The sequence below is a fragment of the Punica granatum genome, chromosome 5, assembly GCF_007655135.1.
Source record: "Punica granatum isolate Tunisia-2019 chromosome 5, ASM765513v2, whole genome shotgun sequence".
Classification (NCBI taxonomy): domain Eukaryota; kingdom Viridiplantae; phylum Streptophyta; class Magnoliopsida; order Myrtales; family Lythraceae; genus Punica; species Punica granatum.
Genome location: NC_045131.1, coordinates 24,678,391 through 24,697,966, shown reverse-complemented (window position 1 = coordinate 24,697,966; position 19,576 = coordinate 24,678,391). Strand labels below are relative to the sequence as shown.

The 19,576-nt window shown below is 35.8% G+C and overlaps 2 protein-coding genes across 2 annotated transcripts; one reads left to right on the top strand and one right to left on the bottom strand.

Annotated features, from left to right (window-relative positions):
* Positions 1–348: 348 nt before the first annotated feature.
* LOC116209087 lies at positions 349–759 on the bottom strand. The gene has a single exon (XM_031542645.1). The coding sequence runs from the start codon at positions 757–759 to the stop codon at positions 349–351; it is 411 nt and encodes a 136-aa protein (XP_031398505.1).
* A 4,678-nt stretch (positions 760–5,437) lies between these two features.
* LOC116207388 (heavy metal-associated isoprenylated plant protein 28-like) lies at positions 5,438–8,314 on the top strand. Its single transcript, XM_031540305.1, has 3 exons — positions 5,438–5,539; positions 6,454–6,529; positions 7,724–8,314. Exons 1-3 carry the CDS (start codon positions 5,534–5,536, stop codon positions 8,110–8,112), a joined length of 471 nt encoding a protein of 156 aa, XP_031396165.1. The 5' UTR covers positions 5,438–5,533; the 3' UTR covers positions 8,113–8,314.
* Positions 8,315–19,576: the final 11,262 nt, after the last annotated feature.

Sequence of the window (19,576 nt, the reverse complement as noted above, 5' to 3'; positions counted from 1 at the left end):
AATAATATCCTAAACCTTTTAGATATTTTTTATTTAGTATATGGTGTGTCCCCTATGAAATTTTGTGAAGATATCCAAGAAAAATTTCTAATATTCCTTTTGGAAATTTTCCCATCAAATACTGAAAAGATATAACAAAATCCGTACAAATTAGGAAGTATAATATTAATAAAATAAGAATTATTGCTTCTTCCTTCTTCGACGCAAAGAAACAAGCTCCAAATAGACAATAGGACGGTACATATGTAGGTTGATATGACCTGTGAGGGCCTTTTATGCTCTAATTAGTAAAGCCGAAATAAACATCGCGTATAGTTTGCCCTTGGCGACATTAAGTCTGAGCGAAAATCATTGTCCAGCAGCAAATGCCTCCACCGGAAAGGACTTAGTGATGCCGGCGAGGCTCTTGAAGTGGATTTTGCCAGTGGGCGAATCCTCGGCGGTGATCTCGCTCACAGGGGGCCACAGCATGAGCTCCTTGGCCTTCACCCCCTTCAACTTCTTGATCCTCTTCTTCTGGATGTGGCCTGTGATCTCGGTGTCATAGCTCACGAGCTTGCTGATGAGCTTGAAGCTGTGCTCAACCTTCTTCTTCTGCACGATCCACATGTAGCCTGTGGCCTGGACGAACCCGACTTCAACCACGTCCTGGAGGGGCAGGAGGCCTAGTGGCAGCTCAAACTCACCAAGCAGCCCGATTGCCATTTTCAACCCCTCATCGTGGCCCTTCTTCACCATTGCCCCCTCTCTTTCGGCCATCGTCTGCGTATTGATAGTTCTCTAGGAATTTAACCGAATGTTTGAGATCGATATACTTTTGAGAGGCACAATTAGGACTTGATTTTTGTGGGGATTTATATTTGGACGAATTTAACATTGGGCATGAACAAGAATAGTTTTATGGACAAACCGATGTGAATGGCATTGTTATTACCGCCCAAAAGTGGTCTGGCTTGCCGCTATTTAACCGGCTTCTTGTTGGTTGGATTCAGCTTAGTTGATGTTGTAATGTAAAACCCTCATTAATTAGAAGCCATTTGGGTGATAATTAGTCAATTAAAATCTGATTACAGCTTCAATAGATTTTCTTTTTATTTCATGTTAATTTTTTCAGTGTGAACTCTGGTATCCGGAAGCCCAATTAAGCCCCAATTAATCTAGTCGAGTTGGGTCGACCTATTAAGGGATAAAATTCTCCCAGCATAGATTTTCTGCATTCACAAGGACTTGAACCCAAGACCTTGCTTAAGCGGAACAAATGCCGAACCGATTGAATCAGCTCACGTTGGTTGAGTAACTTTTATATTGACTGCGTCAGAAAATTATAGTTACACAACTTTATATAAAAATTTGCGTTTTATGCAAAATTCACCGTTTTGATTATATTTATCACTTTGTTATAGTACTCTTATATTCGTGTCTGCATTGCATAAGCTCCATCAAGTGGGCCACTTTTTGCAAGACTTCCTACTGTAATACGTCGGGACATTCCGAATGGTGCTGCAATTCCTAAGATACAGAAGATCATCATCTGGTTCAATATTCATATAAACAGTCTTATGAATAACACAAAAGCTCCAAAAACCATTGTTCGTTTTGTTTGGGTTATATACGAAGGAAGCCCAGAGAGCGAGCCGATATAGGAGATAAAATATGGAAAATAAATGAACTTAGGAAGTCGCATGATGAATCGAACCCAAGATCTCTCAATTTTGGTTCTTTGAATTCATTGAATTTAATTGGTGATCCCGTCCTCGTGCTTTTCTTTGATAATGCATGAATTCCCCGACTCCCTACTCCACCTTCATTAAGTTGATCACCCAGTCAACTGAGATCATCACTTTCACATTCTGACTACTAACTGAATCTCGGCATATTGGACAAACTAAAATGAAAATTAAACTAGATGTATCGGGAATGAACTCCAAGAGGCAAACCGCTTTCCGATTTGATCAAGTTGCGAGAAAGGAAATAGTATCGAAAGAGCCTTCTGTTTGCTTATTTATCGCTCATCAAACTCAGGTAAATGGGGAAACTCTTCAGGAAATGTTATTCGAATAGCTTTGAGACTCAAATGGTTGGAAACTCTCCTGCAAGAATTTGAATTGACTCTAAACCACTTTAGTTTTTTTTTTTTCCCTGAATAATTTAGTTTAGCTGTTGAGTGAATTGAATCGGGCCCTCTACTGGATCTAATTTCATGGGCAGCTACCAATAAGCAGCCCATCTAACCTGGGCATATTTTTATTTGATTCCCAATTAGAAATAGATCTGTCAAAACCCACTAATGGACGGAGTGGAGGTCAGAATATATTTTTCGATGTTCACCCTATCGTCGGAAGCCCAATGGGTCCGACTAATCAATGCAGGGATCAGAATATTAACGAGCGAAGATAACAATATTATGCATGGAAATCAATACATGTAATGTTTTGCACCAGCCTATGGTAACAATGGCTACATAGAGGTACCAAGAATCTCATATCAGGGAGATACACGTCCTTGCAATGTTTTCAAGAGTACGTGGGATTATATTTTCCCTTGTGAATCTGGGAACCATGCACGAACGTCGTCAAAGAATAATTTTACAATAAAAATTTTCACGACCTCTGACTGACATTACCCAAAAAAACCGATTAATTTTTAAACGTTTACAATAAGGATTCCCTGCTTAATTGTATAACTAGGAAAAGAAAACTCGCGCTTTGCCTTCAGACAGCTTTAGTAGTAATTAATGTTATTGTACATTTTTACCATGATTATATATTATTTTTGTGTTGTTTAACTATCATTTTGAATTATTGACTATATTTCATAAGCCATGTATCATACGTGTATGAGCGATGAAATTTTACTTAATGAATAAAAAAAATCTATTCAATTTTTAAGGAATTCCAATTTAAATACTTAAATTTATTGAACAACACCTTGGGGTTAGTTGTCTATTTTATATGAGTTTTCGATAACTGCATTGCATATGGAATACATAATGATGAGCACATTATACGTTTGGATCTTAATTATATCAAACTGAAAAGATAGGTGAAACAGATTTGATTTGAAAATAAGAAAATAAAAGTCGTATATATATTTTTTAAGATAGGGTGACAAATACGATTTAGAATGATAAACAAAATTTGTGTGTTTCTCATAAAGATGAAATTACGGTGATGCTCATGCTACATCAAAACCATTAACAAATATTTGATTAAAAAAAGAGAGAGAGAATATAAAGATGATAATAAGATGACGACCTATTTCTGCATGGACACAGATAAGATAATCCCTTATGTAAGAGATAGTCGGAATGTAGAGAAGGAACAGATAGGTAACAAATTTAACGGAAAAAAAAAATCTAATAACCAAAGGTAAGGGGAAGGGTAGTTGCAATCTGCTATGTGGTCATTTTGAGGTAAAATCCTTTCAAATTATTGCAAATTAAACTAAATAACGACAATCAACATGGGTTGGTGTAGGTGGTTCGGTATCTCTTTTTGGTTAGTGAGGTTTCGAATTTAAGTTTTGTGAATAGAGAAAATATCCATGAATGTTAAACGACCTTAGTTGAATCTAACTTAGTTGGGATTTAGATAATGCATGTAGAAAAATTCAAAAAAACGGTAAAAGGGACAAAAAAAATTATAAATAATAAATTTAAAAAATAAAAAGGAAAAGAAAAGTCTGCGATTGGGAAAAAAAATTACAGCTTGCTCCCTTATGCTGATGGACGAGTTATATATATGTTGAATTGATGAACGAGTTATCAACAGTTAATAATAATAAAATAATAATAATTAATTAGATGGTGCACTAATGAGCGCATCCAAATACTTGGTTTTTTCAAGCTTTGTCGGTGGAGAAAATTCACGATATAATAGCTTTACTCTTTAGTGCGCCGATCTAATTCAACTGGATTAATAGGAGCCCTCTTGAACTTTCAGATACCATGGTGCACACCGAAAGAAATACTTGGATCTTAATTGATTATGTAAATTGAAGGACTTGCTCTTGGCTCCATCGTTCCATGATGTCATCTTGTTAACATCATTCGTGTCAATAACATACCCAATATGTCTTATATATATTTTCGCCGGCACCGATACCTTAATTTCTATTATGAACATACGCTATACCATCAGTCTTGGATTGACACGGCGTCGTAACAAGAAAATCAATGCAGTTTATTAGCAATCTTTGGCCAACCAATTACAGCGAATTGAAATGGTTTTTCCCAAATCAGGTGATATTTCAAATGGAGTTGTAGCTCAATCAGCAAAGCATATATAAAAATTAATTTCTTAAACCAAGACATTCCGCATTTGAGTACTCATCACGTTGGATCATTATTTTTTTTGCACCCCGATATCCGAAAATTCAATGGGTTCCGACTAATCTAGTTGAGCCGGATCAGTCCACTACGGGGTAAAGCACTTCCGGTATGAATTTTTTTTATTCACAAGACTCGAATCCGAGACCTTATTAAAAGGAAATAAGTGGTAAACCGTTTGAATTAACCACGTTGATTATTTCCTCTTATTTTTCCTTTTTTGTTGTTCCTTACTAAGCTTTAGGAAAATATATAATATAGCGGGCGCGTTATTCGGAGCAGCGTCGTGATCAATGGCGTAAGTCATTTTCTATCTCAGGGGAAATTGCTCTGCAACCACATCGTCTCTCCTTTTCAACGGGCTGTTATCTTAATGTGGATTGCTGAACATGTACCATTTAAATAATCATTCATATCTTAGATTTTCATTGACCGTACAAGTAAATGAGTTTATGTTCAATTCACAAAGTTAAGCTGATAAATGGTGGAACATAATCATCTTAATTATGACATAGGCTTATTTATTAATATTTCGATGCTGAACTCTAAGTCTTCAACTGTCGTATGTAATCGTTACACTTATTCGTTGATCTATCATAAAAGTTGGTCCTCTATAATGTTCCCCGTCCAACCGACTAATCATTGAAGACAGTATTGAGAGTGGCGATTATTTGATATTGGCTTTATATTGGCTAAAAATATATTTTATGGAAAGTGTTATTACTTGTAAATTGGGTGCATTATGGACATTTTTTTGGTTAAAGTATTGGAATTATATTATTGGAGACCTAGTCTTTTGAACATACTATAAGTTAAATTTCTATTCCATGCAACTTGCATGCAATTTCCCGCTTGTTGATGTGCACAAGATAATTCGTCTTTCAGGACCAAGTTGACAAAAAGAAAACATATATATACATGTCTATTTACACGTATGTAAGTATATATAAATTGAAGTTTTGAGGCAGACTAATATATGAAAAATAATACAGAATGACGTATGTAATGTGACACAATCATTTTCCCTTTTGCAATTTCCTCTTACTTTCTATCCAACATTGAGGTAACCGCCAGTTATTACTTCTTGCACTATATATACAAGAGCAGATAGTTCGGTTCATCATCTGCTTCATCCAAACTTAAGACACCAACTTGATTAGCAACCAAGCAAAGATCATTTGGCCTCTGCATGGACGATTTGTCAACATGACGGTAATCAATTATCTCTCCCTCTCTCTCATATACTACTTTCTCATAATGGAAAAAATAGACATAGACCAAGATAGTTTGGATGAAGGCATCGGGTGATCTTTAGAGATTTAACTATTTCATGAAGGTCAGACAGTCAAAAAAAATATATTTGAGACATGCAACTGCATCCGCTGCTAGACCCTTCCGGTCCATCCTTCATGAAAGATTTGATTGACATGCATGAACATCTCTTGAAATATTGAGGATATGCTTCTGCTAAGAAAATTGCTCTAAGCTTTGTTAAGCATAAGGACATGGCATGAAAAATGTGCTTCCTTGTGCGTCAACAGCCTGACATTGAACATTAGCGCCAAAATGAAAACGATATAAAAATAAATTGATTAATTAAATAATTTCTTGATTACAATGATGCAGCTTCAGACATGCATATATTTAACCAATATAGAAAGAGACGTTCATGTATTTTAAGTTTTCATCAAGATAAAATCATATATATATATATATATATATGTATGTATATATTGACTTGGCCAACCAACCAGTTCAATAGACAAGAAGGTACTGTATCTAACGGGTATATCACGTGACATTGTATCACATACATAAAAAAAAATTATTTTTGTTAACAATTGATTTTTTTGTGATATTTCTAAAAATCAAGAGATATGAGAAAACTCTTATTGATTTATGATATTACCCTGTGATATACCCGTTACATATAAGGCATTGATGTTATGGACACCTTCCTTGGCAAGATTTCCATTATGCAGAAGAGGAAAACGAAAACCTTTGTTTAGTATATAATAAATGGATAGGAAGGTCCAGCGTTTCTTTTTTTATTTTTATTTCTTTTAACTTTTATTTCTTTGAACTTATTGGTGCAAGAGGGTTGATTTTATTTGTTCAAGTTTCAGATTTTGGAGATGTATGTCCAAATGGATTGCTCGGGATGTGAGACCAAGATAAGGAAGGCTCTCAAAAAGTTGAAAGGCAAGTTGTATACTAGTCAACTTATTTTTAAAAAAATGAATTACAAAGTCAGCAACACAAAACTACCCTTGTGTGTTTTCCTTACTAATATCTATTAGGAAAAATACAACCTACCTTTTTTTGCCATCTAAAGCAACCAATAAAATAAACTACGTCAGATATATATATATATATATATGCAGAGAAATAGTAATTTGTTTTCCCTATTATATAGTGGGAGATATTCCTCCCGCAATTTCGGAAAATTGAGCATGAAAGTAGATAATTACTTATATAATATACAAATAAATAGACAAAAAATTAAGAAAATGTTAAAATTACATATTTCGCAATTACAAGAATGGATTATGGGGTTAGTACAATAAAATAGAAATCTTAATATCTGATGAAGAGACATGGGTAGTCCCACCAATAATCAAACGTGGAATTTCTTGTTTACTAGGCAAGCGTACGCCTAAAAAAATACTACATATTTTGCCACGTAGATTGAAAAAATAATAGACATGGTGAGTGCGAGCAAACACGTAATTTATCCTAGTAGAATCGCGAATAGCAATAATGATGTAATATAAATTCAACAGTGTTCAACCAATGGTTAAAGAAAGGAACTTTTTGTGAAGATCCAAGTTTTTGTATCTTGTATTTATAGAGATGGGGCACATTGAACTTGAACAATTTCACATATATCTAGGTTTTTTTTTAATAATCGAGAAAAATTTAAACTTATAAAAAAAATTCATGTGTTATTACATACAAATAATACGGATACATAGCTGAAATGCGTCGAATATGACACAAGTATAATATAATGTAAGTTTACCGAACTGAAATAGAAAGGTCAATGAATGTGGAGGCAAGGATTCGTAATTTCGCTTATGTGAAACTTTCTCATATATGTGACAACCTGACTTTTATACATTATAATTGATGATTGATTGATATCAAAAACTGAAAAATTCTACTATATGTACACTTGAAATGCATTCACGGTACATGGGATATACATGTGTTTAATTGAAAATTTTCAAATTTTACCTATAATCTAAGTAAATTATGTAAAAAACAAGTAAAATTACTTGGGATCAAATAATTTACTTAAAATATAAGTAATTTACTTGCAAGTACTACCGTACATACATTTTCGACTTATGTATTGTAACTGAGAAAATGTTCATATATTTTCATATGTATCAGGAATTCACCAGATAGAAATAGATCGGTACATGCAGAAGGTGACAGTCATGGGTTTTGCCGATCAGCGGAAGGTCCTTAAGGCAATGAAGAAGACGGGGAAGGTGGTTGAGCCATGGCCATACCAGCTTAATAACGACATGGAATACACCTACAATCAGTACTATCATGGCAACCGCATAAACGGTGATGACTACTCGACCAGCTCGCACCTCTTTGCATCAATTCCACACAATTACTCTGGTTCCAATTATAACCACCACGGGAGGAACAGATACTCGAGACGAGGCCATATCAGTTATTTTGACCAGCCGGCTTACTCGGACTTGGTGAAGGACAAGCCTGGTGCTTATTTCAGTGACGATAATGCTGTTGGATGTTCTATAATGTGACATATGCTTGTGTTACGTAACCGGGGTACTATGCTACGGCTACTTATATAGATACTGAGCGCGTTTGCTTTTCATGCAAATATATGAGTATTATTGCAATGTGATTCCATGTACTAAACAAGTTATAACTTCCTCTGCATAAACTACGGGGAGAATAAAAATCCTATTGTATGTACATATCTATCTAAATATTATAAAGTTATCTCTCTTTGAGTAACTAGTAGAAATGCATGTGCGTGTAACGCAAAACCACTATATAATACATCTAAAGAAAGTTCACTCATTTCTCTCCGTCAGAAAAAGTTAATTCATGAAATAGTTCATCAATTATAGTGAAATTTCGAAATATGATTGTCTAGATATATCACATACATATTGCAATTTTCAGAAGCTACAAGATTCCAAGTGTTGTATTTTTCGATGAATACGATTCCAAGTATTATAATAAAAAATCTTGTTTACCAATTAATTTTAGAACATACTGCACTAAGAAGTTTTACTTTTCATGCTTGTACTATGTGACCAATGTGCTAAGGGCTTTGCAGATCCATCTCAATAGATCAACGATCAAGAAAAGGGTATCCTTCAATTACTTACATACATGGTATAGGAAATCCATCTTATCACATGTAGGCTTGAGTCACAGTTGCAAGTAGATGAAACTAACATCAGAATACTAAGATACTTAATCAATAGACTTACAATAATCCGGGACTAATTCATTCTTCCAATCGCAAATAAAATATAACAATTTGAGAAAATTGGAGAGCCATCAGCCAATTCGTCAGCCAATACATGCAAAATGGAAAAGCCTATTTCACAAAACTAAAATAAAATAAAATAAAATGAGCAGTTTATAACTTAAAATACGTACATTTCACCGGAAAACAAACTTAAAATATAGTAGGGTTCATTATAAATTTGGTTCCTTATTTTCTTTTTGATCATAACAAAATGAGCATAAACTAGTTTTTATATATATATATATAATACGAATGGATGAAAATCTAAAAAAAAATACACTTAGTATATTAATTTACAAAACCTCTTGTTCTTTTTTTGTTTTTTGATAAAAATGGCAAAATTTATTAATAAATTCAGAATTACTGCAATGGGAGGACATACCTGAATTTCTTGTTCTTGAACCTGTTCTCTTCGAAAGGCCTTTAGTTCTTGGATGGCAAAACATATACATAAAAAAAACTTAAAGTGTGTACATGTGTATAATACCATCATTTTATTGAGTGAATACAGGGGAGGCGTACCTGCTTTTTTTCTTTTTGAGTCCAGTACGAGATAAACTGACTATTCTAGGTTCAAGCTGAATCGGCCCACTAGTGAGTAAACTTCTCTCAATTATGAATTTTCTTCACTCACAAAACTCAAACTCAAAAAACTTTGCGTAAGGAAAATAAAGTGTCGAATCATCTGAATCAATCCATGCTGGTCAGCATACCTTATATTTCAAGTAAATGGGGATGATACCACATGTAGATATTATATATATAGATACTCCCCATCTCCGGTTCACCCTTATCTAAACCTTAAAATATCCCACCCAAAAGAAAATTATTACAAAGATTGCATATTAAAAGCTCTGTTAGGGACCAGGTTTTCGGACCCGAGGCCCAACGAGCCCATGAGGGGAGTAGCTCATGTGGCTGCGCGTTATGTGTGTGATGCTTGCCTTTCAAGCAATATGAGATTGCTTTCCGGATTTGTTTATCTCTTGAATATCCACAGTATGCTGAGAATCTCTCTGGATCAAGTAACAGATATATGTGCGATTCAATATAAATATCAAGGTACGTCACTAATTTAGGCTATTACACACTATTAGTTCTCGGCAAGGCTTTTGTCTGACTTGAGATTCAAGAGGGAAATCGGTACGAGACTTGAGGATTCAACCTTGTTCATGAGCAAGAGAATCATACGTGGATTCAACCTGATTCACAGATCCGTAACAAGCTCCTTGTCTAGCCTATACAGTTATTGACATCTGACAGAAAAGAATAACAGATCGAAATAAAAGTGAACATCGCAAGCTCAGCAATCTAGAAGCAAATTTTTTTACCCCATGGACAATGTGGAAGCAGTTTAATTCTTCCCCAATGTATCATATTGTATCAAAAAATTAATGCATTGAGTTGATTAGTAAGACAAAGTGCTTACTTTTAAATATTTGTCTGCAAGTTGAGAGCTTCTTTATCCTTCCAGTATCCCTTGAGGTCCTGTTATATATGTAAGTCCTCAAAGGAGGAAGCTTTGGCTTTATTAGGTTAAATAAAAATGAGAATATTACCCTAAAAGCAAGCCACAGTATTGATTATTATAATAATATGCCGACGGCCGCAATATTATTATTTTACGCTAATTGTAAATATGCATTCGTTGTGAATTGTCGGTTTTGAACCCCCATTATACGCATAATCCAAGAGGACGCATTGTTTTTCTTTGAGTAAAATCTACTGGAGGACGAACAAGAATCACAGAATGACAAACATATACAGGGTAATAGACCATTGGCACAATACAAGAACTCCATACTTGACCATATTTATTGGGCGTTAAAAAATTAACGAACTTGGACACAAAGGGAGAAGTAATAATGCATGCAAACCAATTTAATGTTTGTTTCATGGGATTATGTAGATTTTTTACAGTTCCGTATCAAATGAAGAGTTTCTCTACCTTGATGATGAACAAAGACGACTTGCCGATGTTTCATAATTCTTGTCCTTCAAGATACCTTTATCATTTCCTGCACGATGAAAAGAATGAGGATGGCAGTCATTTTCAGGGCGAGCAAAAGAATAAGCAGAGATGGGTCCTCTTGTTAATTTAAGTTATTCTATTGAATGAAAGTGTATTCACCAGAATATGAAGAGATATAAATTTGAATTAAACTATTTATATGCATGGATAGATATAGTTATAGATAAGGGTCAAAGGGTGCGAAATGAAAAGGATACCTATGAGGAGGGCTGCTTTTGAAAAAGAAAATGGAGAAATGATAAGAAGATACAAAATGGAGAAGACACTTTTCGAGAAGGGTAATTTATATCAAAATTTTTAGAAATAATATGAGGGGTATATACAGAGGGTGAAAAGGTACAAAATAGAACAGAGAATTTTCGGGAGGGGAATATTTGACTGAAAATTTTGAGTGGGAAATGTAGAGAGGATCACTTGAAAGAAACTTTCATGTTCCTTCGAAGTTATAAATATATACAAATAAAAAAAATAAAAAAAATAAAAAGTAAAGCAAAGTCACTTAATTTTGCTCGTGGTGATTTGTAAATACTAAAGTAATTGCTTGATCATTTTTTACGTAAAGTCTATATTTTGTACAGAGCATGAATGTCAAGAGCGATTTTTATTAATGAATAGGTACTTGCAGAAAGAGGTGATTGACTCAGAGAACATATTATACATGAAAATGCACATGCGATAATATTTTAAAAGATTATAATTGACAAGACATTAAGAGGGATTTTGATGCATATTTCTTAAGGTTTAAAGGGTATTTTTGGTAAGTAAATATGGAGAAATAGAAAAGGGAGCACCATACTTTTATATATGTAATAGATTATAATTGAAGAGACCTTAAGAGGGATTTTGATGCATAGTTCTTAAAGTGTAAAAGGTATTTTTGGAAAGTAAACATGGAGAAAAAAAAAGTAAAATTCATACTTTTATATGTGTAGTACTAGTGGATATATCCGTGTATTGTACGTTCTTTTATGTTGGCATAATAACTAGAGGTGATCGGTTTCGGGTACCCTGTATTTTTCACGATATCCGAACCCTACCCTGTAAGGGACATGTTTTAAGATTTTAGAATCGGACCTTACCTTGTTGAATCCTAGAATCAGAACCTACCTGAAACCTATATTATATCACAAGTTCCGGATGCCTGTTAGAACCTGTAAATTTTTTTTGTCTCGCTAAATAAAACCGAAAATGTCACCTCCATAATCAGTAATCATCTCAACATATTGTGTAAACCATTAGTTATTACTTCACGTGGGGGCTCTTGGACAAGTTCTAATTCCATGTCTAATTCTCAACCAAATGCAGGTTACAACTGGGAGATATCATACTTTGCTACTTCATGAATCATCGGTGTATTCTTGCAGATCTAGTTTGTCAGGTGTACTCGGTCATAGTGCTGAAATAACACAATATGTAGCATTCACCCCAATTTGTTTTCGATACCCAGATCATGTATTGCAAGTGTCGACCTCCTACAATCTTGTCGCTTTCGTCATGCAATTTAGAGAGGTTTGAAACTCATAAATTCTCAGTTTTTAGTAAACACTTGCTGATGTATCCATATTTCGAAAATAATCTTGATCAATATTCTTATTGGCTTTCTAATGGTATTGGTTTCTGCTGATGCAGGTTTTTACTTGTGGGGACAATTCATCCTACTGTTGTAGAAGAGTATTGAACTTTACCTTGGCGGAGAGTTGAAGACGGAAGAGAGCCTCTGAAGAGTCGAGATTGGCAATAGAGAGTGAGAGAGAGAAATCAGAGTCTCGAAGACAGCTAGAGAAGAGACGGAGATAAGAGATAGAGAGAACAAAATGGAGATTAGGTTTCGGCTGTTCTGCAAGTGCTTCTGTTCTGATTCAGTAATCTGAAGACAGTAACTTTACTCTTTCCTTCTCTTTATTTTTTAATATCCAGTTCCGAGTATCGGTTCCAGTTTCGGTTCTGAGTACCATGTAGGCAGGAACCAGAACCGAACTCAATTTTCACCGGTTTCTGATTTTAATACCCGAACCTTACATTTTCAATACGAGCTAACCAGACCCTACCCTACCGAGTAGGTTCTGACCGATTCCAAGTATACCCGGTACCCGTACACACCCCTAATAATTAAAATACTAAGATAATATACACTTAAAATTTTATAAGGAAAGTATAAATCTATCTAACATTACGAATTATCCTATTGTTAAATAATTATAATGCATCAAATTAATAAATATGAAACTACTAATCAACTATTGAAATTAATTGATAAAATTATTTTTTTAATAAAACATAATTACAGTCGCTACAAACTAACGATAAGTCCATATACATAATCTATAAAAGTAACTTAATGATAATAATAATAATGATAATAATAATAATAATATTATTATTATTATTATTATTATTATTATCATTATTAATTATTATTATCATTATTATTATTATTATTATTATTATCATTATTATTATTATTATTATTATCTTTTTTTTAATTAACAATAATGAAAACAAGTCCGTCTCAAGGAGAGGACGCCACCTGTCCTTTTTTTCTCATTTTAACTTTACCAACAAACTTTTAATTGTTTTAAATTTTTGTCCTGCACTTTTGATTTCTTTTTACATTCTTCAAAAGAGTAATAAAATTAGCATATTTCATTTAGGAATAATTGCACCATATAGCCTAACGTTTGAAGGAATTCTTAGATCTAGCCCAAACTTGATTTTTTACTTTAGATATCCCAACGTTGATGTGTTGGTTTCACATCTATCCCGACGCTAATTTTCCATCCAAAATTGACGGAATTGCACACGTGGCACGTTAATTTGTTGACGTGTTGGTTTCACATCTATCCCGACACTAATTTCCCGTCCAAAATTGACAGAATTGCACACGTGACACGTTAATTTTGTAGGGATAAATGTGAAATTAACGTGCTACGTGTGCAATTCCGTCAATTTTGGACGGAAAATTAGTGTCGGGATAGATGTGAAACCAACAAGTCAACGTTGGGATATCTCAGGTAAAAAATAAAGTTTGGGCTAAAACTAAGAATTCCTTCAAACGTTAGGCTATATGGCACAATTAATCATTTCATTTATCTATACAATTAACTGGAATATCTATCTATATAATTAACTAGAATATATATCTATACAATTAACTAGAATAGGTCAAATAATGCAAAGATGGAGCTTACTCCACTTTGATACTCACATGCATTTTGCTCTTATAATATATTATGTGCCGCTCCTATTTATATAAAATTAGAGGAGAAATAACACGAAATTGATTACGTTGGGGTGTTATATCTCTGTTGTAATGTCTCTAATCGATCCCTTAATTTTTTCCTCTAAGCGGATATGCATGCAAGGATTGATTCAAATCCATGATAATATGATATCACAGACTACTTACGAGTCCACCCGCATTTTTTTCCGCAGCATAGCGTAGACTATTTCCCTAGTAATAATAACAATGAAAGTCAATACCAACAGAGACAATTTTCAAAAATTATATTCTTATATTTATAATGCCTTATCCTCCTTATTAATCTAATTTAAAACATAAAAAGTTAACATAATAGTATAATTTTTTTCTCCGTATCTATCCACTTATAGAAAGAAAGGGAAAAGTCACATTTAGTCTTCAACATTTGTCACTTAAGTCCGACCGCCCATTTTTCCGTTATACACATTTTTTGTCTAAAAATTATTGTTTACAATAATTACAATCGTTTAATTTTAACGAATAGAAAAAAACTGTGAAAGGGGCATATCTGACAGTGGGGCTCTTTTGCCAGCAACAAGTCCTCATAAGAGATCACTGGAGGTGTCGGAGTCCTCTGGCGACCTTCCCTGAGGGGCAGTTGCAGGTCAAGAAGTCCCCATGGCAGTTGCATATGGTAGTGACTGTTAGTTTTGGGCCACCAACCTCATCACGATCCTCTTCTCTCTCTTTCCCCTTTCTCCCTCTCTCTCTATTTTCATGATGGACATGGCCGCCAAACGTTAATTCATATTTTGTCGATTCAATGTACGCGGACATCTTCCTAGACTCCATTCACTCATTCAATATACGAAGACATATTTTTTATTTTCTATTTGACCATTTGTATTAATTTCCCTTGAAAGAAAAATAGTACCTTATAGAAGTTCAAAAAAGAAAAATTATCTAACTCACTGAAGAGTTTTCACACTGACGGCTACTAATTGTGCCTCCTAATTCAGAATTAAATCATAGTGCATTTCCAATTCAAAAAGACACACTGTATATATACATATATATATGTACCTCTCTCTATCACTATATTTAATAATGCTCAATTATATCTAATAGAAAATGAATAAAATTTGTTTATATTAATTTTCCGTAATTCGTGAAGATTACCGAGTCGTGACGTGTAATCGGTAATTTCGATAGCTTTCTCAGGTTTTGCATATATGCTGGGTCGGGTTTGGAAGAGGCAAGTTGCAATTATCATAATGCGAGCCTGGTTCAATCGGAGTCCGAATTTTAGAGAGAGGCCCATGCCTTGAGGAGGAGGTCCAGAGTTTAATTAGTCCAGCCCATTTCAATTAAGCCCAACAAACAAAAGTGAGCCCATCATAGAGATATTTGCATATAATGCATATAGCAAATATGTGGAGGTAGGATCCAATCAATAGAGGTGACAATGGGTGGATAAATTATGGCAACTGACTTTTTCTTGTATAGCAAGTATGTAATATTCTCGCATTGTTAGGAAGTTGGATGAGTCGGATATACCTCCGATTTTATTTGATATCTTATTTTTAGGCAATTTAGGAAGATTAGGTAGTCAATTTCTCTTTTGAATAAGACCTTTATATCGTATTTTATAGGTATATCTGATTACGATACATTCTAAAGGGTTTCATGTACACGCCTATATATACGTGTCTTCGAGTTCATTGCAGTCCCCCTTCGACACAACTATCAATTGCATTACACTTTTTCTCTCTTTTCTTTCTAGCACTTTACTTTCATCGCACTTATATTGCCGCACCTTCAATATCTACCTTTCTAGCACTTCAATCCATGCACCTTTAATTCCTTGCACTGGCTGATCATTCGGCACCTATCCTTCTATCCCTTTTCGAGCTTCCGGACAAGGAACGGATTCCCACCTGAGCTTAGGTTTCCAGAGCTAGGTGCGGCATCTCTTGGCTTTATGAGGTTAAGATGCACACGTAACAAATCTTTCGGGGTTTGTGGTTGCATCATCTTTCGGGGTTCATGGTTGCATCATTCTTAGGATTGGTGATCAATTATCGGCCACCTCTACAACAAGATACACAGTGGTCAGCTAATCTTTGTCAGTCACAAGTACCACTTCAGCCTTAGCCTCAGCCTCCAACGTCGACTCAGCTTCCAGCACTAGCTCAGCCTCCAGTGCAAGCTCAGCCTACAGCGCAAGCTCAGCTTCAGCCATCGATGCAACAAGCATAACTTTAACCTCACTTTCAAATTCAACCACCTTCGTCATGTTCTCCAACATTGGTGGGCTACTCGATGCCACCATCAAGTTGTTCTTCATCATCGATGACAAAATTGCTTTTGATTAAGGAGGAACCACATCACTTGCAACAATTGAAGGCAAAGCAATGTTCGTGGGACGAGAAGCTTGAGAAAATTAAACAAATGGCTAGGGAATATTATGCAAATCTAAAGTTAGAAAAATCAACTCAACCTTCGTCTACATCTCAGCCTCTGGTGCGAGCATCATCAACCCCATCATTTCCACCGTCTTCACCGAAGGAAGAAGTCAGTCAAAAATTTCATAACTGAAACTCTGGAGATTGGGCGAATTAGTCAACTCAGCCTCTCGTGGTGTTAGCGGCCGAATCAAGTGAGGAAGTCTCTTCAGCAGCATCATGTGAGAAAGATCCATTTGAAGAAGAAACGGTCGATCATAGACCGTTGACACAAGACGAGATTGTTCTACCGATACCTATTTCGCCGCAAAAGCCGAGCGCGACGAATTTTTCTCAGCTTTTATTGGGAGTTGATGTACTTAAACCTCATGGTGTTAATAATACTATTTTGGAGCATCAACTTGGAGAAGAGTTTGAGCAACAATCAACTCGGGCCAATCCTAAAGATCAAGCTAATGCCGATCAAAAAATTGGTGTGGCTAAATCAAGGTTTAAGATGGAAATTCTCCCACTTCTTCAATGAAAGCAAGCAGAAGCAGCAAAGAGAAATACATGGAAGTCGATATAGGGCCGTTCCCATCCATAACACCTATCTTAGATGGCGCCACTGACTTGAGGTCGAGTTCCTCGAGGCGGAAGCCGAAAGACAACATCTCTTTATAGGCTATCGAGGAGGTAACGAGGCTTCTTCGTAAGTTAAATGAGGAGGAGAAATTATGTATGGCTTGTGCAAAGTTAGTTCTACAAGAAATGATCAAGCCGCCGACTTTACCACAACTGGCTTGGGGAAGCAAGGCACGCCAAACAAATCGGCCCCATCCTATAGAAAAGTGGATCCCGAAGTGGATTTTGTAAAGTAACAGCTACACATACAAGAACTTGACCTTGGAGAAACAGCCTGAGGCTGAGAATCACTTATGAAGCTCGATTTCAAAGGACAACGACAAAAGGCTGAAAGTTGAGCTCATTAATGATGCTTCAAGGCCCTTGAAAGCTCGGGAGGTCGAGTTTCTTCCTCAGCCTGCACCTATGGAGTCAAGAAACAAGATCTTGAACTCTTAAGGGGTCAAATTTAAGACCGATTTCATGCCTCAAAAGTCGAGGTATGTGAACTCTAATGCTTGAAAGTTGGGTTCCATAGATGATTTTGTGTCTTCAAGCAAAGCTCGGGGGGGTGGGGTGCAAGCCCAACCCTATGCCCCGAAAGTTGAGCGATGATGGCTGTGATTCTCAAAACTTGTGGTTACGAAACGTGAAATTTGGGGGGTTGAGTCTTTAGCTCAGCTTGTGTCCAAAGGCGTGCAATATGTTAGCTCGGGCTCGCAGAAAAGAGTGTTCAGTTCTGTTCCAGAGGTTCGAAAGCTAAAAGCTGTCAACAACATAGCTCAAAAAGGCATTTCTAAGTTTGGGCTTGTTGCTTCTAGCAATGCTCGGGGAGTCAGGTGCGAGTTTAGCCACTCGAAGAAGGCAAAATCGAACTTCCCATGGCGTTTCCTCCAAAGGCTAATCACTGAACAGAGTTTCAAATCACAGAGAAATTCGTCATTTTAGAGTCGAAATGCGACTTTGGACTCCAAGTGAAAGGCCGATATACTCAGTTGAATGGCTAGGGAGGTTCCTGATGATGATTCGATGCATCTCGGTCAAGGATCGACTCGTTGTATCACCCATGAAGGTACCCAAATATGAATGGCAAAAGGTGGTCCATTCAAAAAGATCGAAACAGCTTACAAGAATGCAATAAACGTCGTCCTCAATGGCATTGTCAAGCGGAGAGATTGATGGCTACTCAATTGAGTGTTGCAGCTAGTCCAAAGGTTTCTACGGTTGATTTGCAGCATCTAGGAGCAAAATCAAACAGTGTTCAAAAAGCCACGGTCAAACCTTCCACTATGGCCTTGCTTCCAATGGTCAAGTCCAAAGCTACACTGAAGAAGGGTATAGATGAGCGAGGAGAATGTGAGACAATTCATGCTCTTATTCGTCAACAGGAAGAATCTTCGAAGGCCATAATCAATCAAGCAGAACGATAAACGTTAAATGGAATGAATCTTTTGCTTTCAAGGGGCTTCTCGAGGTACTTTCATCACATATCTATCCACTTCAAAAAATCATGAATATGTTTGGAATGCCTATTGTTAGAGTTTCGGTGAATGATCTTCGGCTTGCAATAATGGCCAGGGTCAAAAGATGGAGATCATAGGCTAATATCGAAGGCCGAGAATTTTGCGTCAAGAGTTTCATTCTTACAAGATGAAGGAGCAAAAGCCATTATAAACTTTCGGCTTTTTCTATAATTTGAATCTTTATGCATGGGGGTCACAGTCATGTTAGAAGGTGTGATCGAGATCAAGACTCATTCTCGCGGGTTGTGTTAAGGCTGCCCATTATAGAACTCATTCTCGGCCAATTTTCCAGATTCGCACAGTTTCACGAGAAATTTCATATCTTTCTCTAGAAAGCTCGGATTTTGATGATTTAAGATGCGACAGAGAGCTATGAACGAGATCTATAATTTCATGTTTTGAGTTTTGTCCAGGTTAGATCAGAAGGCGCTCGAAATTAAAGTTGAATTCGAGCTGAAACAGGAAACGACATAATTATAGTTTTGGGTGCAACTCATTTGTTATGCGCAAGTCATCTACAACGGCTATGCTAGCCGTAAAGTAATTGTTTTTCCTTTTAGGTGCTCATAACATTTCATTGATCATGAGCTTGAGCGGTAAATTTACAATTACACATGTCAAGTCGCACTCAATTCACTTTCGCGCAACTAGACATGTGGGGGTTTTGTTTACACCAATTTCTCATAATTCGTGAAGATAACCAAATCGGGACGTGTAATCTGTAATTTCGATAGTTTTTCCGAATTTTGGAGATATGGTAGTTTGGGTTTAGAAGAGATAGGCTGCAATTATCATATTGCGAGTCAAGTTGAATCGAAGTCCGAATGTTACAGAGAGGCTCATGCCTTGAGGAGGAGGTCCAAAGTTTAATGGGTCTAGCCCATTTCTATTAAGCCCAG